This window comes from Spermophilus citellus (assembly GCF_964194105.1).
Source record: "Spermophilus citellus genome assembly, chromosome: 14".
In the NCBI taxonomy this organism is placed as follows: Eukaryota; Metazoa; Chordata; class Mammalia; order Rodentia; family Sciuridae; genus Spermophilus; species Spermophilus citellus.
Window position 1 is genome coordinate 45,411,350 of NC_138194.1, and position 26,228 is coordinate 45,437,577.

Below are 26,228 nucleotides of genomic sequence, written 5' to 3' on the forward strand. Positions count from 1 at the left end.
TCAATTCTTTCCTCTGCTTCAGAAAAGACTTTTGCAGAATGGATACCCCAAGCTGCTCAAGCCATTTGTTTCTGCCATGAGTGGAGACAGAGATAGATAGGGTGGTAGCTATACTTGTCAAATATTCAAAGGGGTGAATATACTAGACTAAGTTCCATGAGAGCAGAAAACATGTCTAACATTCTCACTATGTATCCTTAGCACACATCTATAGCTAAATTACAGTTGTATATAACTTATAAGAAATTTATATAAGAAATTTATATAAGAAATTTATTACTTTCTGTCAGTGAGTTTAAGTTTTACCCCTCAGATCCTTACTGTACTGTCTTTTGTGCTCAGGCAAACATCAATGTAATAAAAATAATGAAAAGCACTGGCATGTTCTCTAGCTATTTTCTAGATCAACATGCTACACTATTTATTTTTGGTTAGGTTCATTTAAACAGGAGCAGTAATATCAATCACAGAATCATAAAATGTGAGCAATGGGATGCATCTTATGTCATTTAATCTAACTCCCTCATTTAACATTCTAGGAAGCCAAGTACAACAAAGTGATAGAATCCATCCAGGTAACACACCTAACTTTTGCCATAATTAATCCTAAAAGTCAGATTTTCTGGCCACAAATTAGTTGCTCTTTTCTGAACACACATTATCTCCCCACTAATCAAGAAATAATGACTGGAAACCCACAATGTCAGAGACATTGTGCACTGGTAGGCCTGCCTTTAATGGAGTTTTGTTTTTAGTTGGACAATGATAAATCATGACTTTGAGAAAATGCACTATTATGTTCTTTTATTCCCTCCATGCAAGAGGCACTACTCAGAAGAAAAATGATTAGTCAGAAGACTACTAGAAGTCCTGAAATTTAGCAAAAAATGGATATGAAAGTATGTTATGCTTGTTCTGTACATTGTTAATTTAGAAAGCATGGCGGGTTAGTCATATAGTAAAACTGTGTTATGTCTATTTACTCTGGATCCAAGTTAGAAATTATATGACCTAGGTAATTAGTATAGTCTAATGTGATGATTATTTTCATTGAAAATACATGCTATCTTGTAAACAGGATGTTCTCAAGCAGCTATGTAAACTAAAGGAATGTGTTTATTTAGAAACAATATACTTTCAGATTTTCAGTTTGATTTCAGAAATAAAACTTTAAAACAACATTGGAACTTCACTTCAGTAATATCCCAAATTATGGGACTAAATTGATGTTTCTGAACTTTATACACATGGTGAATATTATACAAAACTCTTCTCTAACAGAACCAAATGAGCATGAGACTCCAGTATTATCTATACTCTCTTATGTTTTTATTAAAGAGTAAAAGAATATAGAGGGAAATTATTTGTTGTAAGATAATTCTATATTTATAATGAGCTGCAAACAAAAAAGTCTAAAATCATTTAAATCCCCTACAATATATTTCCCAACACAAACTATTTTGATTTTCAAACATCTAGCAAATGGCGCTAGTAAATAATAAATATATGACGGAAAGCAAAGCTATATGTGTGCATATAAGCTTCCATTCTGCTGGCCTCCAATTTTTCAGCGGGGCCATAATGCAGCAAGATGGCAGTGGCATATTATACCTGGTTATGGCTGGCTTCAACGGAGCTTCCAATAGCATGGAAAGTCATCTGCACAGGGGCTAAGGTCAGACAGGTCACAAATTCTTTGCCACTTTGTTTATCACAGTAGTGAACCTATAATAGAACACACGCAATCTGCTGAACACCATTTTTTATGAGGGAGTCAGATGTAAAAGGTCCTTTTTCAAAGCTTCTAGATTTAAAAAAAAAATTCAAATAATTTATGCAGAGCACACCTCAAATACTTATAACCTATGAACCCTCCAATTTTCTATGGAAAATCAATTCCATTTTAACCCATTTTGTCCCACTGTCCCAGATTAGAACACCTATAAAAACTTTAAATTGAGCAAAAAATATGCCACTTACGGTAACTTTGAAATAATATTTGAATATTTAGTATGTTCACAAAATGGAAAACTTGGGATTTAATGGGTTAAGTCTTTTTGAGGATTTAAGGGAGTTTAAGAAATGCCTTTTTATTATGGCTAGTATAAAAATGCACAACTAAATGCTACATCTATCTTTAAGGTCCAGCTTTTCAGGATGCATAATGTATAAAGGACTCAAGTTTGTAAGCATTAGTCAAAGTCCATTTGATTCTAATGGAATTTTGCCAACCTGAATTTTCCCTCATCTTTGACTCCACGTGTATGTGATTGCTGTTTAATTGGGAGTGACAATTCTTCTCTTTCTACATTATAGCCCCTTCAAAATCAGTGAATATATGTGTTTGTCACTATACATGTTCTGTTTGAAATTTTGACATTATAATCAAATTGAATTAAATTGAAATGATTTATAAAGTGCAGACTAAAATAAAGTTACAAGAATATTATTTTTCTTTTAGCTAAATATAACTAACCATTATTAAAACCACATGTAAGACAATCCATATCAGAGGTAAGGCATATGTGATAGAGGAAAGTATAGGTCCAGTTTCATATTAAGAAAATTTTCTTATTGTCTAATTTTTTGAGTTCTTTATATACTCTGGATATTAGGGCTCTATCTGAAGTGTGAGGAGTAAAGATTTGTTCCCATGATGTAGGCTCCCTATTTACCTCTCTTATTGTTTCTTTTGCTGAGAAAAAACTTTTTAGTTTGAGCAAGTCCCATTTGTTGATTCTAGATATTAATTCTTGTGCTATGGGTGTCCTATTGAGGAATTTGGAGCCCGACCCCACAGTATGTAGGTCGTAGCCAACTTTTTCTTCTATCAGATGCCTTGTCTCTGGTTTGATATCAAGCTCCTTGATCCATTTTGAGTTAACTTTTGTGCATGGCGAGAGAAAGGGATTCAGTTTCATTTTGTTGCATATGGATTTCCAGTTTTCCCAGCACCATTTGTTGAAGATGCTATCCTTCCTCCATTGCATGCTTTTAGCCCCTTTATCAAATATAAGAAAGTTGTAGTTTTGTGGGTTGGTTTCTGTGTCCTCTATTCTGTACCATTGGTCCACCCGCCTGTTTTGGTACCAATACCATGCTGTTTTTGTTACTATTGCTCTGTAGTATAGTTTGAAGTCTGGTATCGCTATACCACCTGATTCACACTTCCTGCTTAGCATTGTTTTTGCTATTCTGGGTCTTTTATTTTTCCATATGAATTTCATGATTGCTTTCTCTATTTCTACAAGAAATGCCATTGGGATTTTGATTGGCATTGCATTAAACCTATAGAGAACTTTTGGTAATATCGCCATTTTGATGATGTTAAGACAATAAGATAACAAATATCCCAATCAACAAATGGGCCAAGGACCTAAACAGACACTTCTCAGAGGAGGACATACAATCAATCAACAAATACATGAAAAAATGCTCACCATCGCTAGCAGTCAGAGAAATGCAAATCAAAACCACCCTAAGATATCATCTCACTCCAGTAAGATTGGCAGCCATCATGAAGTCAAACAACAACAAGTGCTGGCGAGGATGTGGGGAAAAGGGTACACTTGTACATTGTTGGTGGGACTGCAAATTGGTGCAACCAATTTGGAAAGCAGTATGGAGATTTCTTGGAAAGCTGGGAATGGAACCACCATTTGATCCAGCTATTCCCCTTCTGGGTCTATTCCCTAAAGACCTAAAAACAGCATGCTACAGGGACACTGCTACATCGATATTCATAGCAGTACAATTCACAATGGCAAGACTGTGGAAGCAACCTAGATGCCCTTCAATAGACGAATGGATAAAAAAAATGTGGCATTTATACACAATGGAGTATTACTCTGCATTAAAAAATGACAAAATTATAGAATTTGGACGGAAATGGATGGCATTAGAGCAGATTATGCTAAGTGAAGCTAGCCAATCCCTAAAAAACAAATGCCAAATGTCTTCTTTGATATAAGGAGAGTAACTAAGAACAGAGTAGGGAAGAAGAGCATGAGAAGATGACTAACATTAAACAGGGATGAGAGGTGGGAGGGACAGGGAGAGAGAAGGGAAATTGCTTGGAAATGGAAGGAGACCCTTAGGGTTATACAAAATTACATACAAGAGGAAGTGAGGGGAAAGGGAAAAATAATACAAGGGGGAGAAATGAATTACAGTAGAGGGGGTAGAGAGAGAAGAGGGGAGGGAAGAGAAGGGGAGGGGGGATAGTAGAGGATAGGAAAGGCAGCAGAATACAACAGACATGAGTATGTCAATATGTAAATCAGTGGAAGTGTAACTGATGTGACTCTGCAATCTGTATACGGGGTAAAAATGGGAGTTCATAACCCACTTGAATCAAAGTGTGAAATATGATATATCAAGAACTATGTAATGTTTTGAACAACCAATAAAAAAAAATAAAGGGGAAAAAACTGAAAAAAAAAGAAAATTTTCATCTTTCCATTTATCTACTTTCAAAAAAGTTCTGTTTTTTAAACTGTAAGCCAACAAGGTAATAAGAGTATTGCTTTTGTGATAAATTAATAAAAATTTGTCTATAAAATGGAATGGGATTCCTACCAATTATATTAGAGGGAAAACTGGTTTTATTAGTCATAACTTGTTCAATTTGTTAACGTGTACATACTTAGAGTAAAGGTTTAGATGAGAAGTTTGAATTTCTAAGCAAGAAAATTAACATAAGTTCCTTGTCTGAGATTTTATTCTAATAGTTGCATAATGTTCAGACACCCATATACCTTTATTACAGAATATGGCCCACATTAATTTTGTCATGTATAATAAGAATCTGACTGAAAATTATAGCAATATGAATCCTGGTCTAATAGTTTAATAATTCAACTGTTTTAAACCAGTAGGGTTGTTAAGAATGGCCATCATTTTCCCTGGAGGTGGGGAAATTTTTCTCTTGGGAATCTATAAAAGTAGCATAGGGCTCAAATCAAGTCAATATAAAAGCCTTGTTTCCAAAGTACTATAAAGATTTTGTTATAAAAACATTTTTTCCTTAGTTAACCTTAGAGAAAAAGATTTGACAACAGTTCTAATTCACTGTACTATAACTCCTGAGCAAATTAAAAGCTCAGTCTATGTTCAGCAGTTAAAAAAATGTGGAAGTGTTGTTTACTATGTGTCAGCTAGGTATGATGGGAAAAAATGTAACTTATCACATAACAGGTTTATGCAAAAGCCAATAAACGGTGACACTATAACAGCTACAGTTTGCAAGCATTTACGGTATAGTTAAAATATTATGTCTGATATAGTGCTATTATAAAACATGCTCTTTATAAATTTAATAAAACATAATCACCTATTCAATTCCAATTGATAGTATATATGAAAGATATGACACTCTCCTAAAAACACAGTTGACACTCTTGTATGTGAGCTGACTTATTGCATTTCTATTCTTTATCCTAAAGAAATGAAAATCAAAAAAAACAAAAAGACAATTATAGTTGAAAAGATAGGCTTCAAACTTGGTTTTCCTCAGTGGTTTGGATGTCATAACTGAAAGATTTAACTTTTCTCCTAACAATATACAAGCCACCATGAGCCAATTACCTAATAAATACTATGGACCCATGCAATTCATGTGTGAAAGATAAATATAAAGGTGCAAGTTATCACAGTTCCAACGATGTCACATCTCTATTGCTGTGTCCTCCAGTATTCTCCCATAGTAATTCTTAGCTGGGCAACTAGATGCTCAGAGTAAAGACTATACTTCTCAAGGTTCCTGTAGCTATGACTGACCAGATGTCCAAGGAGACTGTAACTGAAAGAATTTTCTGGCAGTTTCCTGGAAACTTTTAAAAATAGATTTCAGTTGTATGCTTTTTGATCTCCTTTACCTATTTTTGCCAGCCTGCGCTTAGAGTGTTAATATTGCCATCATGGACCCTGAGGAAGAACACAGTCCTTGAGGACTTCATGGAACAGCATCATACCTGCCTTAGACTCTAAGCTATGGGCTTTTACATATGCAAAATTCAACCTCTACTCTGTTTATGTCACTGGGCCTTTTATCATTCAAAAGAAACCTAATTCTGACAAGATGTTTCCTATGCCCCCAAACTGACACCAAGACTCATAAGCCAATCAAAAAAGAATCTCCAGAAAGCTGCCAACATTTAGGACTTAACCTTAATTTCCTTCCCTTACTCTCTTTATAAAAGTTAGCATAACTGGTCCAACCACAAAGAATCCACATAAGAACAGCAACAGTAGGTTAATGGGAGGAAATCATCTGGATTTGTCAGCCTTATGAGGAATAGAGTATTTTCAGTGAATGAGGTAGCTCTAAGAGATTAGTTGACAGACAGTGGGAATACCTATACAAAAGCAATACTGACATTTCATTCCCTGGTGAGAGGCTTGCTAAGAATTGAACCTACAGGCCCTTCTCAGTTTAAGTTATGTCCCTGGCAGTCTGGAAGCACATGAAAATGCAGCAACAAGGCTTGGATGTATTTGAGCACATGCTGAAGGAGTCTCAAGGCACATAGCATACTTGAAAAACAAAAATGATGGAGCAAGACATGCTCATCCCAGATTTTCATGGCCCTTGCAGGAAATGATAAGAGAATCTTAGCAGAAGATTGAAACCCACCAACAGTGAAACCCACCAACAGAGGGGACTAGGGGCACAAACCATTAGTAAAGCCCAAAGGAAACAGTTGCCCCTTAGGACCAAGGGAACTGGGAAAACCTGAGCACTACCTAAAGAAAACCATAGACATCATCCATGTGGAAACCAGCAGGGGATGAAACTACACTAAAAAGTGCCACCTCCCCTTACCCTAGTCCCAATCTGAGCTTTCTAAGACCCTAAGAGTAAGGTCATGAAATAGAAGTAAATTGTGGAAGAAAGTGTCTAAGAACCAGACCATGCCCCCATCTCACCAATGACCAACACAAAGATGTGGGAGTGAGAGAATGAGAGGAAGAGAGCCATTAAGTCTACTGAGCCAAAATGAATAACTTGCAATGGAAGGATATGACTTGTAGTTTTGCACTGAACTGGACTAATTTTTTAAAAAATTTAATTAATTAATTAATTAATTTGGTGCTGGGAATCAAACTCAGGATCTCATGCTAAGACAAGCCCTGTACTACTGAGTTACATTCCCAGCCCTTGAACTAGATTTTTTAAAACTAAAGGTAACTGACAAACTAAAGGACTTGCCAAAAATAGTACAAATGAACATGAATAAGAGATTTGATAAAGCATAGAGGAAAGCAGTGACTAAAGAAATATAAAATCACTTCATATTTTCCTCCGATTGCATTGAGATTTCCCAATAAACTGGATAAGAAATATGTGAAAAAGTACATGGAAACTATTACTCAAGGACTCAATTTTAAATTAAATAAAACATAATGTGTAATAAAAAAGCCTTACGAAAGTATCATGTTTTGCATACTTGACCAATGAAAACAAGTTTGATATGGTTCTCTTCAGGTATATATTTTCTTCTTGGAAATAAAAATAGAAATGCTAGGACAAATGCTAGGACAAAAGCAGTGTGTTTCCACAACTGTGACCCTACAAAATCCAGTATACAATGTCTTAGATAGGACCTTGATTTTGATGAAATAAATGAATAAAGACAATTTTAGAAGATTACAAAAGTCATCTCCCTATATTTAAGATTTACTGTTTACAAATCTTAACACTTTGTGTTTTTAATATTTTAAAATGTTAGCAGTGAATGTTGTACTATTTGTTCTGGATTTATAACACTAGTCAACAGCTATGTATTGACATTTTGTTTCTTATGAACTTATAAAAATAATTCCACTAAAAGGTGAGTCATAAATTAATATGTCAATTAAATAACCTGGATTCATTTGAAATTTGCAAACCTATAGTGATTTTAAAATAAATTTTCTAGTATGATTTGCACTCCAATAAACCCAGATGAGATATGATACTTATACATTCTGACATTTATCTTGCCAGTCTAAAGATTACCTTTATAAAAATTATTTCAACTCTTCATATAATGTAAGAAACAAAATACTACTAGTCTTACAATATCTTATATAAAAAGCTAGGTATGTGAATTTTTCATACCCATTTGAAAATATGAGGGACTATGCAAATGAAAATTGCTCTTTATCTCACCCCAAACTGTTTCCTGCAGAGCTGAAGGTCCTTGATGTTGCAGGACTACTAAATACTTTACTAATCTCAGCAGAGAACTGGTTAACTGCCTGTCTGTCAGATGTCTGTACTGGCCACCTCCTGTGGGGACAAAAATGAGGAGAGTGTGGAAAAGACTCACATTTAAAGAAAGCTGCTCCTTAGATCATAAAGGAAAGATAAAGGCCTACATATTCATATGTGATACACTCCACAGTCACTGTATTAAGACAGCACAGGTTTGATTAGCACACCTGAGGTTCATTAACCTGGGGCCTACTTCTCAGTAGCACGTAGCAGAGCCACAGGAGCCATCTTGGCTACTGCACAGGAGCCCCACCCACAAGAGTAAAGACAGCAATGATCTAAGAAGGGGAAGCTTTAACAATAAACCTTAGGATACTCAAAACATGCTTGATTCTTGCAGAGTCTGCATACCAGCTGCATAAAAGAACTAAGTTTTGTTAACATAAATAGCATGTTCTTAGCAAGGTATGAAATAGATTTGTTTCATAAATATTGACCTAAATAAGTAGAATGAGTGCATCTTAAATATTTATTAACTATTTTCTTTTTAGATCACATATGAATTATCTTATTTGGGTCAACCACAGTCAATATGACAAGTCTACATTATATTTATATGTAAGTAATTAGTTTATAATAAATAAGATTAGTTTATCCATGAGCCGTATTTAGACATGTGACTGGTTCACAGTGTTTATTAAAATAAATATTAGATATTCTATTACTATACCATCCCAAAATAATAAAAGATGACAACACATATAACTTTAAGAATATTTACATGGATAATGTCTGTTACTGACTTCCTCTAAAGATTTTTTACTCAATTTCATATCTAACAAACTAACACTGCATCATTTGTAACAAAAATGTACACATACAACTAACATGCTCAGCCACATACTAGTCTTTTAGTTGATGAGTAATCTCTTTCACTCATTCTTATCACATTAACACCTCCTAAGGGACAGGAGTAAATGAATAAATGAAATCACATAACAGACTGAAACACAACTGGCAGTTATCTTTTCTATCATTTAGAAATTCTGTGTTTGGAATAAACTTTGAAAATTACATATTTATGTTTGGTTTTCAAAATCTGGCATTAATATATAAAGATTTATCTGTAGTGCAAGTCACAGATAAAAATCATGTAGTAAATAGCAACAAAAGATGTATTGTGAGCACTGATTTTTAATAGTTACTTTTATTTACCAGAAAGGAGTTGCCTTCTTCTGTAGTGCATACTTATGTTGTTATAAACCCACATACATTCATTTATGTGTAAGACAAGCCACATGAAAATCTAAAGGGTTTTTAAAGAAAATAACTTTTTAATAAGGAAAAGTCTTTCTCAAGGTCAAAAGAAAACTACAGTTGTATAGACAGTCAACGTATCTTTAAAGTTAAACTAATGAAAACTCCTCTCTCAATAGGGCCAAGTCTATCACTTCCCAAATACTAGAATTCAATTGTATTGGGTATCACTTCAAAAAAATGGTATAAAAGACAAGATATTACCAATCTTTTCATTACATACTGGCTTAATTAATAATGTATTTAATTATATTTTTATTTGTTCTTTTATATATAGAATATATTTTGACATATTTATACAAACATGGTGTACATCTTATTCTAATTAGGATCCCAATCTTGTGGTTGTGATGTGGAGATTCACTGTGCTGTTTTCATATATACACAGGAAAGTTATGTCAGATTCATTCTACTGTCTTTCCTATTCCTGTCCTCCCTCCTTTCCCTTTATTCCTCTTTGTCTAATCCAATGAACTTCTATTCTCCTACCACTTCTTGTCCTGTTAGCATCCACATATCAGAGAGATCATTCGGCCTTTGGTTTTGGGAGATTGGTTTATTTTGCTTAGCATAATCTCCAGATCCATCCATTTACTTGCAAAATTTTAACCTTTCTACTCAGGAATTACATCGTTTAGAAATATACAATACACACTTGTATTTAAAACAGTTACATTCTTACAAAAAGACCATGTATGACTTCTGCTACCAGGCAAGATGAAATAGATTTACTTTTTTCTTATTCTTCCTGCTAAGTACAAGTAAAGGTAATAGCTCTTGATGTTATGCATAAACATAAGAGAATGCAGAAAAGTGGAAAGGAGGAGGAAGACCACCTAGGGGTTTCACGACTCAAGGAAAAACACAGTGGTGAATTCCTAAGTTTTCTTTTTGTTTTAAATATCCTGGATTAAGAGAACCCAATAATCTGGAAATGCCAATGGGTGTCAATAAAAACAAAACAAAACAAAAAGCCCTAAGAAAGCCTGCTCTAACCAAAGGATCATAGAAGAAATAAGCTAGCAAGATAGAAAACTTTTAGACAGTAATTTCAATCACATGGCAAAAAAAAAGAAAAAATGAAGAGAGCCATTCCTAATGCCAATAACAAAGGCCAAATGGGGAGCCCTATATTTGTACCCTCAGCAGACTTCAATAAGGCAACCCAATTCCCCTGCTAGTGTGGTAAAAGAGACAGGACCATGGATAATCAAGAGTTTTTAATCCTAATGAATCCTGGTGCACCTCCACCTAGTGACACTGAAGTACCCTACCTCTCCTTGCCAAGGTGCTAAAAAGAGAGGCAAAATGGAGGGTGAGGATTTTCACCTCCATCCAGTTGTAATAAAGTCCCTCTCCTCCACCAGATGTCAGCCGAAACTAAGTGGAAAACATAAACTCCTAGTTGGTGCCACGTCAGAAGAGGCTTGCTAAAACTGAGCTTTTAGGTATACAGCACTCAAAATGTCCAGAATTCAACAGAACATCACTCCTTATATCAAGAACCATAGTTTCAGCTTGAATGAGAAGACAATTACCAGATGCCAACAGCAAGAAGACACAGACATTAGATTTACAAGTATCATAAAGTAGCCTTAATAAAAATATTCCCATAGGGGCTGTGGCTGTGGCTCATGTTAGAACCCTCGCGTAATGTGTGCGAGGTCCTGGGTTTGATCCTCAGCACCACATAAAAGTAAATAAATAAAACAAGGTATTGTGTCCAACTACAACTAAAAAAATAAAATAAATTCCAATAATTAGCTGAACTTGAAACAAATGAAAAATGACAGTCTCATCAAAGAAACAGAAGAAAACAGATGGTCCTAACAGCAAAATGGAGAAAGTAGAAGAAAGAATCAGTGAATTTGAAGATAGAAAAATACAAATTCTCCAATCTGAAAAACAGAGAAAACAGAATGAGAAAAAATGAACAGAGACTCAAGGATCTATGGGACAATAACAAATGATATGGTAATACTTGTATCATAAGAGTTCTAAAAAGAGAAGAGAAATATGTAAAAATGAAAAATAATTCAAAGAAATAATGATTAAAAATTTACAAAATGTTGGTAAAAGATATAAACCTCACTCCTTTAAGAAGGCGGAAAAACACAATAAACACCAAGAACCCAGACACATAATAATTAAACTTTTGAAAATTAAAGAAAAATCTTGGAAGCATTGAGAAAGAAACAACCTCTAACCTACAAAAGTAAAACAATTAGAATGAGAGCATTTTCTCAACTGAAACCACGAAATGAAAGCCAGAAGACACTGGCATATTTTATTTTTCAAGTGTTGAAAGAATTGTCAACCTATCCATGAACAGGGTATATTTTTCCATCTTCTAAGATCTTCTATCTCTCTCATTAGGGTTCTGTAGTTTTCATTGTATAAATCTTTCACCTCTTTTGTTAGGTTGATTCCCAAGTATTTTATTTTTTTTTTTTTTGAGGATATTGTGAATGGAGTGTTTTTCCTCATTTCCATTTCAGAAGTTTTGTCGCTGATATACAGAAATGCCTTTGATTTATGCGTGTTGATTTTATATCCTGCCACTTTGCTGAATTCATTTATTAGTTCTAGTAGTTTCTTTGTAGACCCTTTTGGGTCTTCTAGGTATAGAATCATGTCATCTGCAAATAGTGATAATTTAAGTTCTTCTTTTCCTATTTTTATGCCTTTAATTTCTTTCGTCTGTCTAATTGCTCTGGCCAGTGTTTCGAGAACTATATTGAATAGAAGTGGAGATAGAGGGCATCCCTGTCTTGTTCCAGATTTTAGAGGGAATGCCTTCAATTTTTCTCCACTCAGAATGATGCTAGCCTGAGGCTTAGCATAGATAGCTTTTACAATGTCAAGGTAAGTTCCTGTTATCCCTAGTTTTTCTAATGTTTTGAACATAAAGGGATGCTGTACTTTGTTGAATGCTTTCTCTGCGTCTATCGAGATGATCATATGGTTCTTATCTTTAAGTCTATTGATGTGGTGAATAACATTTATTGATTTCCGTATGTTGAACCATCCTTGCATCCCAGGGATGAATCCTACTTGATCATGGTGCACAATTTTTTTGATGTGTTTTTGTATTCGATTCGCCAGAATTTTATTGAGGATTTTTGCATCTAGGTTCATTAGAGATATTGGTCTGTAGTTTTCTTTCTTTGAGGTGTCTTTGTCTGGTTTCGGAATCAGGGTGATGTTGGCCTCATAGAATGAATTTGGAAGAGCTCCCTCTTTTTCTATTTCCTGAAATAACTTGAAAAGTATTGGTATTAATTCTTCTTTAAAGGTTTTGTAAAACTCTGCTGTATACCCATCCGGTCCTGGGCTTTTCTTGGTTGGTAGTCTTTTGATGGCTTCTTCAATTTCATCCATTGATATTGGTCTGTTCAGATTGTGTGTATCCTCCTGACTCAGTCTGGGCAAATCATATGACTTAAGAAATTTATCGATGTCTTCACTATCCTCTATTTTATTGGAATATAGGTTTTCAAAATAATTTCTAATTGTCTTCTGTATTTCTGTAGCATCTGTTGTGATATTGCCTTTTTCATCCCGTATGTTAGTAATTTGAGTTCTCTCTCTTCTTCTCTTCGTTAGCATGGCTAAAGGTCTGTCGATCTTATTTATTTTTTCAAAGAACCAACTTTTAGTTTTGTTAATTTTTTCAATAGTTTCTTTTGTTTCAATTTCATTGATTCCCGCTCTGATTTTAATTATTTCTTGCCTTCTGCTACATTTGCTGTTGTTTTGCTCTTCCTTTTCTAGGGCTTTGAGTTGGAGTGTGAGCTCATTTATTTGTTGGTTTTTTCTTTTTTTGAGGAATGACCACCAGGCGATGAATTTTCCTCTTAAAACTGCTTTCATTGTGTCCCATAGATTCCGATATGTTGTGTCTGTATTTTCATTTATCTCTAAGAATTTTTTGATTTCAGTAACATATTGTTCATTTTCCATGTGCTGTAGGATTTTTCCTTCCTTCTTTTATCATTGATTTCCAGTTTCATTCCATTATGATCAGATAAAATGCATGGTATTATCTCCACCCCTTTATATTTACTGAGGGTTGCCCTATGGCATAATATATGGTCTATTTTTGAGAAGGATCCATGTGCTGCTGAGAAAAAAGTATAGCCATTTGATGATGGTTGATATATTCTATATAAGTCAGTTAAGTCTAGGTTATTGATTGTGGTATTGAGTTCTATAGTTTCTTTATTCAACTTTTGTTTAGAGGATCTGTCCAATGGTGAGAGAGGTGTGTTGAAGTCTCCCATAATTATTGTGTTGTGGTCTATTTGATTCTTGAACTTGAGGAGAATTTGTTTTATAGGCAGAACTAACATCATCAAAATGGCGATATTACCAAAAGTTCTCTATAGATTTAATGCAATGCCAATCAAAATCCCAACGGCATTTCTTGTAGAAATAGATAAAGCAATCATGAAATTCATATGGAAAAATAAAAGACCCAGAATAGCAAAAACAATGCTAAGCAGGAAGTGTGAATCAGGCGGTATAGCGATACCAGATTTCAAACTATATTACAGAGCAATAGTGACAAAAACAGCATGGTACTGGTACCAAAACAGGCGGGTGGACCAATGGTATAGAATAGAGGACACAGAGACTAATCCACAAAGTTACAACTATCTTATATTTGATAAAGGGGCTAAAAGCATGCAATGGAGGAAGGATAGCATCTTCAACAAATGGTGCTGGGAAAACTGGAAATCCATATGCAACAAAATGAAACTGAATCCCTTTCTCTCGCCATGCACAAAAGTTAACTCAAAATGGATCAAGGAGCTTGATATCAAATTAGAAACTCTGCGTCTGATAGAAGAAAAAGTTGGCTCCGATCTACAGATTGTGGGGTCGGGCTCCAAATTCCTTAATAGGACACCCATAGCACAAGAGTTAACAACTAGAATCAACAAATGGGACTTAATTAAACTTAAAAGTTTTTTCTCAGCAAAAGAAACAATAAGAGAGGTAAATAGGGAGCCTACATCCTGGGAACAAATTTTTACTCCTCACACTTCAGATAGAGCCCTAATATCCAGAGTATACAAAGAACTCAAAAAATTAGACAATAAGATAACAAATAATCCAATCAACAAATGGGCCAAGGACCTGAACAGACACTTCTCAGAGGAGGATATACAATCAATCAACAAGTACATGAAAAAATGCTCACCATCTCTAGCAGTCAGAGAAATGCAAATCAAAACCACCCTAAGATACCATCTCACTCCAGTAAGATTGGCAGCCACTATGAAGTCAAACAACAACAAGTGCTGGCGAGGATGTGGAGAAAAGGGTACACTTGTACATTGCTGGTGGGACTGCAAATTGGTGCGGCCAATTTGGAAAGAAGTTTGGAGATTCCTGGGAAAGCTGGGAATGGAACCACCATTTGACCCTGCTATTGCCCTTCTCGGACTATTCCCTGAAGACCTCAAAAGAGCATGCTACAGGGATACTGCCACATCGATGTTCATAGCAGCACAATTCACAATAGCTAGACTGTGGAACCAACCCAGATGCCCTTCAATAGATGAATGGATAAAAAAAATGTGGCATCTATACACAATGGAGTACTATGCAGCAATAAAAAATGGCAAAATCATAGAATTTGCAGGGAAATGGATGGCACTAGAGCAGATTATGCTTAGTGAAGCTAGCCAATCCCTAAAAAACAAATACCAAATGTCTTCTTTGATATAATGAGAGCAACTATGAACAGAGCAGGGAGAAAGAGCAGGAAGAAAAGATTAACATTAAACAGAGACATGAGATGGGAGGGAAAGGGAGAGAAAGGGAAATTGCATGGAAATGAAGGGAGACCCTCATTGCTACACAAAATTACATATAAGAGGTTGTGAGGGGAATGGGAAAATAAACAAGGAGAGAAATGAATTACAGTAGATGGGGTAGAGAGAGAAGTTGGGAGGGGAGGGGAGGGGGGATAGTAGGGGATAGGAAAGGTAGCAGAATAAAACAGTCACTAATATGGCATTATGTAAAATTGTGGATGTGTAACCGACGTGATTCTGCAATCTGTATTTGGGGTGAAAATGGGAGTTCAAAACACAATTTGAGTCAAATGTATGAAAGATGATATATCATGAGCTATGTAATGCTTTAGATTTTCCTTCTTTTCTTTAATTTTCTGAATAATCTTTGACATTTGAAGTAGAAATTATAGCACTGTCTGATGCTGTTATTAATATATACATAGAAAATATTTAATAATTATATTACAAACTGAGGCATACAAAGAAGCATTGGAAATGCACAACAAAACGGAGGGGGGGCACAGCATCATTTCTGTGATATCCTTACTAAAAATAACTCTTAATCTAATCATAAAAAATTAGAAAAACCCAAGTTCAAGAAAATCTTATAAAACAAGAATGGCAGCCATTATGAAGTCAAACAACAACAAGTGCTGGCGAGGATGTGGGGAAACGGGTACACTTGTACATCGCTGGTGGGACTGCAAATTGGTGCGGCCAGTTTGGAAAGCAGTATGGAGATTCCTTGGAAAGCTGGGAATGGAACCCCCATTTGACCCAGCTATTCCCCTTCTCAGACTATTCTCCAAAGACCTTAAAAGAGCGTACTATAGGGATACAGCTACATCGATGTTCATAGCAGCACAATTCACAATAGCTAGGATGTGGAACCAACCTAGATGCCCCTCAATAGATGAATGGATAAAAAAAATGTGGCATTTATACAGAATGGAGTATTACTCTGCACTAAAAAATGACAAAATCATGGCATTTGCAGGGAAATGGATGGCATTAGAGCACATTATGCTAAGTGAAGTTAGCCAATCCCTAAAAAACAAATTCCAAATGTCTTCTTTGATATATGGAGGGCAACTAAGAACAGAGCAGGGAGGAAGAGCATGAGAAGAAGATTACCATTAAATAGGGACAAGAGGTGGGAGGGAAAGGGAGAGAGAAGGGAAATTGCATGGAAATGGAAGGAGACCCTCACTGTTATAAAAAATTACATATAAGAGGATGTGAGGGGGAAGGGAAAAAAACAAGAGAAATGAATTACAGTAGATGGGGTAGAGAGAGAAGATGGGAGGGGAGGGGAAAGGGAGGGGGGATAGTAGAGGATAGGAAAGGCAGCAGAATACAACAGACACTAGTATGGCCGTATGTAAAAATGTGGATGTGTAACCGATGTGATTCTGCAATCTGTATACAGGGTAAAAATGGGAGTTCATAAACCACTTGAATTAAATATATGAAATATGATATGTCAAGAGCTTTTTAATGTTTTGAACAACTAATAATAATAATAAAAACGAAAGCAGCCAAAAGAAAATCGTATAAAACAAATGATCAAGACTTCAAAACTGTCAAGATTATGAAAGATTGAAAAAAATGTTACTTAGAAGAGACTTGAGAATTAACAACTAGAAGCAAGGTGGGACCCTACACTGAATCCTAGACCAGAAAAAGGGCATTAGAAGAAAAACAGGCAAAATTTGAATAAGATCTTTAGATTAGTTAATAGTATTTAACAGTGTTAATTTCCTGCTACATTTTATTATGGTTATAGAACTATTAACATTAAACTCACTAATACTTCTCTGAAAGTCCATTTTCTTTTCTAAGGGGCTATTTATAGTAGAAAATAGAACCCTGAATGCTCAGAATTAAAAAGATTTGAAAGAAGCCAAGCAATTATTAGACTAAGGAATAAACCTAAGTTTTTCTATGCATAAAATAATTTTAGAATAAGAGAATCTTCAGACAATGAAATTAAAGTTTATCTGCTATAGTTTAGATCTTGAAAATCTCCTACCAGCCCATGAGTTGCAAAGTTGGTCCCCAACTATTAGAAGATAGTGGAACCTTTAGGAGTGTAGCTTAGTGGAAAGACACTAGGTTGCTGGAGGCGTGCCTTAAGGGAGATACTTGGATACTGGCTTCTTTCTTTCTTTTTGCTTCCTGGATGCCATGAGGTAAACATGCATTCTCTGCCATGTGTTCCCACCATGAAGTACTGTGCTGCCAAAGTCCAAAGCAACACACCCAAGAAACCATGGACTGAAGCCAAGTTCAAGGCTAGCCTGGGTAACTTAGCAGGACTATCATAAAAATAAAATGGGCTGAAGACGTAGCTCAATGGCAGAATGTTTGCCTAGCATGTGTGATATGCTAGGTTCCATACCCAGTCCCACAAAAAAATAGAAGCCTGCAGCCTCACCAACTAAAGGAGTAAGAAGAAAGAGCTATAACTAAAAAATAAAATAAAATAAATTCCAATAATTAGCTGCACTTGAAACAAATGAAAAATGACAGTCTCATCAAAGAAATAGAAGAAAACAGATGGCAGAAAAGCTAGACATTTAAGGAAGAAATCCTAGATGTCACAGAGCTGCAGAAGTGATACAACATCAAATCTGAATATAAACTCCATCCAAATCCCAGCAGACTGTTAAACTTCACATATACAAGGAGACCCTAAACCGCCTGGTGTGAAAATAAGCAGAAACCAGTGAGAGTTGGTAGAGATTAAAAAGTTTGCTACTTTTTGAATTGAGTACAATTTCCTGGAAATTTAGGGGGTAAATGCTAGAAGCTAGAAAAGGCAGAGAATGGATCCCAAAATCTGAGCATAAACTCAGCTCAAATTATCATCTTATAGCTATAGTATGCAGGCATAGGGGAGACTACAAGAGGAAAAAACTACGTTGGAGGTAAAAGAACTGAATGGAGACTATTAGCCAATGGATATCATCAAGAGGAATAGTTTTAATCAAAGCAACTTAACTGATAACTAGATCAAAAAAAAATGACTAGAGTTGATACAACATGTTATCCACAATGTACATTTTTCAAACAAAAGTTAAAAACATGAAAAACAGTAAATAGTTAATCACATGAATAAGGCTGTCAATAGAAACTGATCACTACAGGGTGGAGATACTGAAATTAATTGACAAAAAATTCAAGCAGTTAACCGTAAATAAATTTGAAGAATTGAAGGGGGCTGGAGGTATAGCTCAGTGGTTGAGTGCTTGCCTTTCACGTGTGAGCACTGGGTTCAATCCTCAGCACACATAAAAATAAATAAATAAAAAATAAAGATATTGTGAGCATCTACAACTGAAAAAAAATATTTTAAAACAAGATTTAAAGGAAAACATGATCTCAATAGCTACACAGACATGGATCTCAACAGAGAACCAGAACTATTTAAAAATCCAAATGGATGTTAGATTTTTTAAAACACAGTAAGTAGAAATGAAAAAATTATTATATGGGGTCAAGAAAAGAATTGGAATATAAGATAAGTGTAATTTTGTGGGTTAGTCTCTGTATCTTCTATTCTGTACCATTGGTCTACCAGTCTTTTTTGGTGCTAGTACCATGCTGTTTTTGTTACTATTGCTCTGAAGTACAGTTTACTCATACATTGCTGGTGGGACTGCAAATTGGTGCAGCCAATATGGAAAGCAGTATGGAGATTCCTTGGAAAACTGGGAATGGAACCACCATTTGACCCAGCTATCCTTCTCCTCGGTCTATACTCAAAGGACTTAAAAACAGCATATTACAGGGACATAGCCACATCAATGTTTATAGCAGCACAATTCACAATAGCTAAACTGTGGAAGCAACCTAGATGCCCTTCAGTAGATGAATGGATTAAAAATATGGCATATATACACAAGGAATATTACTCAGCAATAAAAGAGAATAAAATCATGGCATTTGCAGGTAAATGATGACATTTAAGACAATGCTAAGTGAAGTTAGCCAATCCCCCCCCCCCAAAAAAAAAAACAAATGCCGAATGTTTTCTCTGATATAAGGTGACTGAATCACAGTGGGGTGGGGTGGGGGAGCATGGGAGGAATAGACTAACTCTAGATAGGGCAGAGGGGTGGGAGGGAAAGGGAGGAAGCAGGGGGTTAGCAATGATGGTGGAATGTGATGGACATCATTGTCCAAGTACATGTATGAGGACATGAATTGGTGTGAACATATTTTATATACAAAGATATGAAAAATTGTGTTCTATATGTGTAATAAGAATTCTAATGCATTCTGCTGTCATGTATTTTAAAAATAACATCAATTTAAAAAAAAAGAATTGGAATAGAGGTAAGAATTGGTAAACTTGAAGATAGATCAATAGGAATTATGTAATCCAAAAAGATTAAAGAGTTCAGAGACATGAGGGACAATATCAATATGTTCAACACCTGTATAACTGGATTATAAAAGCAGAGGATAGAGAAAGGGTAAATCATTTTTTGAAAAAAGTCGTGGCCAAAATTTTCCAAAACTGGCTTATAAAAGCTATCTTATGGTTTTATGAATTTAAATGAATTCCAAGCTCAATTTAAAACCTTCCACTTCAATCTAATGTATGAAATATGATATGTCAAGAGCTTTGTAATGTTGTGAACAACCAATAAAAAAATAAATAAAACCTTCCTAGACTGAGCATAGTCAAACTGGTGAAAAACCAAATATAAACGAATATTGTGAAAACAGCCAGAGAAAACACAATACATTATAAATGTAAGGCTGAAAAAAAATGGCTATTCTGCAAGAAAAAAATGAGCTTCAACTCTTATCTCATAACCATACATAAAAATTTAACTTTAAATACATCTTAGCATTAAACATTAAGGATAAAACCATAAAATAAAATAAAGATAAAATCTTTAAGACCTTGGAGTAGTCAGACATTTCTCAGATAAGACAAAAAAAGCATAAGCCATGGGGAAAAATATGAAAAGTTTTATCAAAATTGAAAGCTTTTCAAAATATCACATTAATATAATGAAAGGACAAACCATATGCAGGGAGATAATATGCAAATGACTTGTATTTAAGATATAAGGAACTCATAAAAATCAACAATAGACCAAAAAAATTAGAAACTGAGCAAAAAAATATAGACACTTCACAAAGACATACAACCAATAAACACAGGAAAAGAAACTCATGATTCCTCGTCAGTGAAATATAAACTAAAATTTTAATGACATACCACTATAGGCTCAATAGAGTCTGACCACAGTAATATATGGAACCCTCAAAGATATTACTGGTAGGAATGAAATTATACAACATATTGAATAAGAATCTGGTTTTTTAAATAAAATTGTACATACACTTACCATATGATCCAGTAATTCCACTTCAAGGTATTTTTTTCAAGAGAATTAAAAACACATGTCTGCATAAAATTTTATATGTATTGTTCACAAACATCTTTATTTGTAATAGCCCCAAACTAAAAAAAAAAAAACCCAAATGTCCATCAGTAGGAAAACTGGACAATTTATAATATAAACCCACCATACAAGGGATTAGTGCTTAGCAATGAAAAGGAACAAAACACTGATTCACAAAACAAATAAATCTGGAAAATATTGTACTGAGTAAAAAAGTCAGACACAAATTGTACATATTATATATTCCATTTGTATTATTTTTATATTAATTTCTTTGAAAAGGTAAAAAACAATCTTTAGTGCCAGAAAGAATACTATGGTTGTCTGGAGCCAGAGAAGGTAGAAAAACCATGTGCAAAGAGGCACAAAGACAATTTATATAGTAATGGAAACAGTCCCTTTTCACTGTAGTGGTAGTTGACATGTTTTTTCCACTGTATCAAACCATACAACTAAAGCAAGTATTTTAATTGCATATAAATTAAACCTGAATAAAGTTGATTAAAACATTTTAAAAATATGTTGACACAATTGGAGACTTTAAGTTATTATTTATAATTCTCACAATAAATGTCATAATTAATTTCCAAGCCCTTGTTACAGTAGGAGCTTAACGCTATTTGAATTTGGCATATGTTCAGACGTGATTTCCTGCCTTTCCACCTGTCCCCCCAACAGACATACCCATTCTAATGCTAGTTCCATGAGGCAAGAACCTTGACTGTATATTCATGATGTATCCTCAGTGCCAAGAAGTATACCTGGCTTGAGGTACTCAATACATATAGGTTGAATTACTGAATAAATGACTCCTGTGTGTTAGTATTCATTGGGAATCTTTATTAGGAATTTGTTTACTTTCCCTAGTCAATCTTATCTACTTCTGTGCCTCCAAGTACATCTATATACTAATAACTCTCAGGTCTGTGTATCTTATTCTTTCTCCATGATCACCACAGCCATTTTAATTGACTATTGGACAATTTCACTTGAATGTCCCACAAGCAACACAAATTCCCCATGTTCAATATGGAACTCTCAACTTTTCATAAGTTTATTCATCTCATCCATACTAAAAATAAAACATTGCCTAGAACACCTCCCATTCCTACTACTTCATTTACTCAAGTGGTTTCTACACCGCAACACATTAACTCCTGCTTCTACCCTAAGCAGCCTAGCAAAAGTGTCCTCTCAGAAGCCAGCACAAGGGATCATTTAATTCTCCCAAATGCATGTTAGACAACTGTACCCCAGTCCCACTCCTCTATGCCCACTGGTTCTGTCTTAATTCAATCTTTATTTTTTTTCCCCTGGATTTATGTAAAACCACTCTAAATCTTTCTCCTGGTAGTCTCTCTTTTCCTTTTCCTTTTCTTTTTTTTTTGCGGGGGGGCAGGGGTGTCTACTTCTTCTTTTACACAGCTTACAGAATTATCTTTCCAAAAAAAGAATCACATAACTACTCTTTTAAGGTCTCTAATTGCTTAAAAAACTCAAACCTCAATAAAACACACATATCAGTTCAGCCTCCCCATCAACCACTTGCACTTTAAGTATTTTCTAAAATATCATACCGTTTTATGTCTTCAGTACTTTGTTTTTTTCCACCTATAATTCCTTTTTTTAAAATTCACCTTAAGTTTCTATATACTCTTGAAATCTTAATTCAAATGTTCCTTCTGCTGTCAGTTTTTCTCTAACAGGGAAAAACTGTTTATACCCATTCATGATTCTACACATCAATTATCACATCTCAAATTAACATTTACAAAGTTACGCTGACTATGACACACAATATGTGGGGCAGGCACTATACATTGTTCCACATTATTTCATGCAGCATGCTAAAATTTAATTATTTTTATCAAATTGTTGTGTAATGTTTGAACACTTATCCCTACCTAGAAACTGAGCTAATTTGTGATAGTAGTTCATCTTTTGAATATTGGTTTATTTACTTGTCCAGTCCCCAAATGACCATAACTTATTCTGCATCCGCTGCTTAGCATGCTACTTAGTATTTACCCAGAGTGAATAAACAAATAATCATTTCCTGTTCTTCAATGGAATTAATCTGAATGTTCAATGGCATGAAATTCTACAGCCAGATTAATTTCATAATCAAGTTCTTCACACGCTCGCTTGAAAAGATTAAAAACTGTTCATAATGTTACTAAGAAGTTAATAAAAGATGTTAAAACTGTAAACTTGGTATCAAGTAGTCCAGTCCTTGTTTTCTCAAATGTTCCAACCAATGGACTTAATTATTGACTTCTCTTACACTTAAAAAAAGTGATACAGATAAAAACAAGAAGTTTTTAAAATATCCATTTTGTCTGACTGTTAAATTTGCTTTTTGATGGGACCACATAAAGATGGCAGAATATTATAGAATGTAAAATGAGTCAGGGTTTAAAATAAACTAGTAATCCCAGAGGGGAAAACAAATATACTATATTATAAAGTGATATTTTACTTATTTTCCCTTAAATGTGCATTTACATATGAAATTTAATTTTAGAATAAAATCCAACATCCATTCCAGCTCAAAAGTGTCAAAATCTAAAATGCCTCACACTCAGTTGTGTATAGAGTTAAGAATAGAACTAAATGTATGAACGAAATATATGATTAAAATAAAGCAATATCTAGAAGACCACCACAAATCAGTCCTCCCCCATGGACTAGTCTTCAAACATTAAACAATACTATAATTTAAAAAATATATATTTGTAAGCAAAAGTGTTTCAAGACACTTGCAAAATAGCATATACAATGCCTACTTCACTATCTAATATAGCAAGCCAGTCAATAAATGTCAGTTTCCTTCCTTTGTTTATCCATTTATCTCCTAAATGAAGTAAGTTAAAGCAGGTACTTTTTTGTTTGTGTTGCTTTTTTGTGAGTGTGCAGAAATTCTTGACATGTGGTATTTCCCATGCTGTTCTCTTACCAGTTGCCTCTGGTAAAGACAGAAAAATACATATGAAATTTTAGCCATTGCTGTTCAAAAAATCTCTCTGAATGTTGGAGGGAGGGCAACACTGGGACATTTCAACATGACTTGGAATGGAGTGAGGTAATATCTGCCAGCCATGTAATGGGTACTATATTTAATCTTATGTCATTAGGTAAAAGGAAATGTAATCCATGTTTAGATGAAAATGTTTTTTTTTCCTCCAGGCTTTGATTTTCAAATAAAATTTTAAACAATTTTCATGCCGAGTTGAAAATCTCTTGTGATACATAGAAAGCTAAGGGTTTTTCTACTTAGGGAGTACACATAGTAACAGTCATTTTTTTTTTCTGCACCATGGTGGCTCATTTCAGGTCTACACCAAAGTTTCTGTGTTAGAAATGGCTCTTACTGGGGCTGGGGATGTAGCTCAGTTGGTAGAGTGCTTGCCTTGTGTGGACAAGGTCCTGGGTTCAATTACCAGCACCACATGGAAAAAAGAAATGGCTCTTATTGTGCATGTATATTAACTTAAAAAATATTTTATGTGCCTTACTATGTATACTCTGTGCATGAAGAGTTAAGATGAGCGTCTTTGACTTTTTGAGTTTTTAGTTACATACTGCTGTGACTGAGGGTGGCGTTAGTCCCAAATAGTTATTGCAGCAATGATGAACTGTTTTACTCCAAGTCTGCTTATTTCTTACCTGTATTATTGTTACTCATCAAAGTGTGTTTTTATCTGCATCAATATTTCTTTCTTCGAATGTAACATTTTTCTCCAGTTTATAATTTCCATAAAATGAGTTGATGTGTAACTCCACTGGTTTTTGTGGAAGAACAGTTATATCTGCAAACCCCTGGGGGTTTGGTCAGCATATAAGGTCTGAGGGTATTTGACATGATAGGTCATAAACTTGGGCTGCCCATTCGAAGAACACATCTGAGTTTTAGGATAACTATAGGAAGACCGAGCCTTTAGGAGAGTTCAAATACATACCTAAATTTCCAGGGTCGTTGGAAAGCAGTAGAAGCCAAGTTTAAGAGAGATTTTCAAAGAGTAATTGAATCATAGCATCATCTGCTGACCCCATTCCAAACCTACAAATGTGCTTTGGTCATTTATAGTACCATTTGTTTTACAGACTAGGTGAAAATCTGAGCTAATATGAAATAATGTGTTATGCTTCAAGGACAAACTAAAAATGAGGGAGAACATATTTCTATGTGAGTATATATGTGTATATGAATGATTTCTTTCTGCATCTTTTCCTACTGGTAAATTATAAAGTTTCACTTATATTAGTCTTTTTACAAAATGGATACCCCATTCTTCAAAATACACATGCACAAGCTAAAAATAATCACTTCAATTATAAATATATGGATTACAAAACATGAAATACAGGGAAGATGATAAAAAAAGAGGAAAACGGATGATGATTTTCAGATTCTCAGGGAGCCCGGCCACCCCTCCCACCCTACCCCCAACCCCATCTCATTGTAGTCTATACTAAGATCATAGTGTTAAATACTTACAAGAAACCTGTAACTAAAACGAAGACTGCTATAGTCGTATTAAATTTCACAAAGTAGACAAATAAATTGAAATATATTAAGTGCAAATTATATTTGAAAAAAAAGTTTTTAATGGAAGTAGACCTTCTCATCTTGCTGGAAATAACACCATCATCTAAAATTCACAATGGTGAAAAGCCTTCTAGAAAACACTTCTTGATTTTGGAAAATATGCCAGTGAAGTTTAACTAAAATACTAAGTGCTCCTTTATATTATTTATATATATATTTATATTTAATATCTTTATGTTATTTATATATATTTATATATACTTATAAACATATACTATTTGTATATATATATTTAGTATGTCATATTTTACTCTGAAGTTTTCACAAATTGTTCTATTCAATGGATAATGATCACATGAAAGATATAGAATACAAATTGAAATTAAATCCATCTAGAAAAGATAATTTACTAAAATAATCCATGCATTCCTAATCTAATCATTTTTCTAATGGCTCATTTAGGAACTATTTATATTTATTAGTTACAAAAGAGTTTTAGTATAATTAGTATGAAAAGCATATTAAAGACATAAAAACAGAATAATGTAAACATGAAATCTACTTCAGTTCAAATGCACAGCATTTCAAGAACATTTTTGCCATAATTTTCTTTAAAAAGCTAAATGATTTTGAAACACTGTAGTATTATAATAAAAGATTATGAAGTATACAAAAAAGGAATTCTAAAACACTATGGTATTGAATGAGCTTTTGAATGAGTTTATAAAATGTGTAGAAGTTATGGAAGCAGACTGAATATGCTACACAACATCTGAGGTTCACAGAACTACTAACAGAACTTTTCTAAAAGTAATAAACCACTGGGTATGGTGGCATCTGTAACCCCAGCAACTCAAGAAACTGAGGAAGGAAGATTGCAAGTCAGACTTGCAAAGACCTAGCAAGAACCTCAGCAACTCAGTGAGACTCAG

At 34.4% G+C, this 26,228-nt stretch overlaps 1 protein-coding gene across 22 annotated transcripts in view; it reads right to left on the reverse strand.

Annotated features, from left to right (window-relative positions):
* STAU2 (staufen double-stranded RNA binding protein 2) overlaps nt 1–26,228 on the reverse strand; it is a 333,473-nt gene that overhangs the window by 93,509 nt on the left and 213,736 nt on the right. For 20 of the 22 annotated variants that reach the window (XM_081266105.1, XM_081266100.1, XM_081266093.1 and 17 more), the window contains one exon: nt 1,612–1,725. The exons of 1 other annotated variant lie outside the window; for it this stretch is intronic. In XM_081266105.1, coding sequence (XP_081122231.1) covers nt 1,612–1,725 — 114 coding nt within the window. Of the gene's footprint in view, nt 1–1,611; nt 1,726–8,152; nt 8,273–26,228 lie in introns of those variants that run through there. One more of the 22 variants, XR_014018766.1, reaches the window with a different exon arrangement.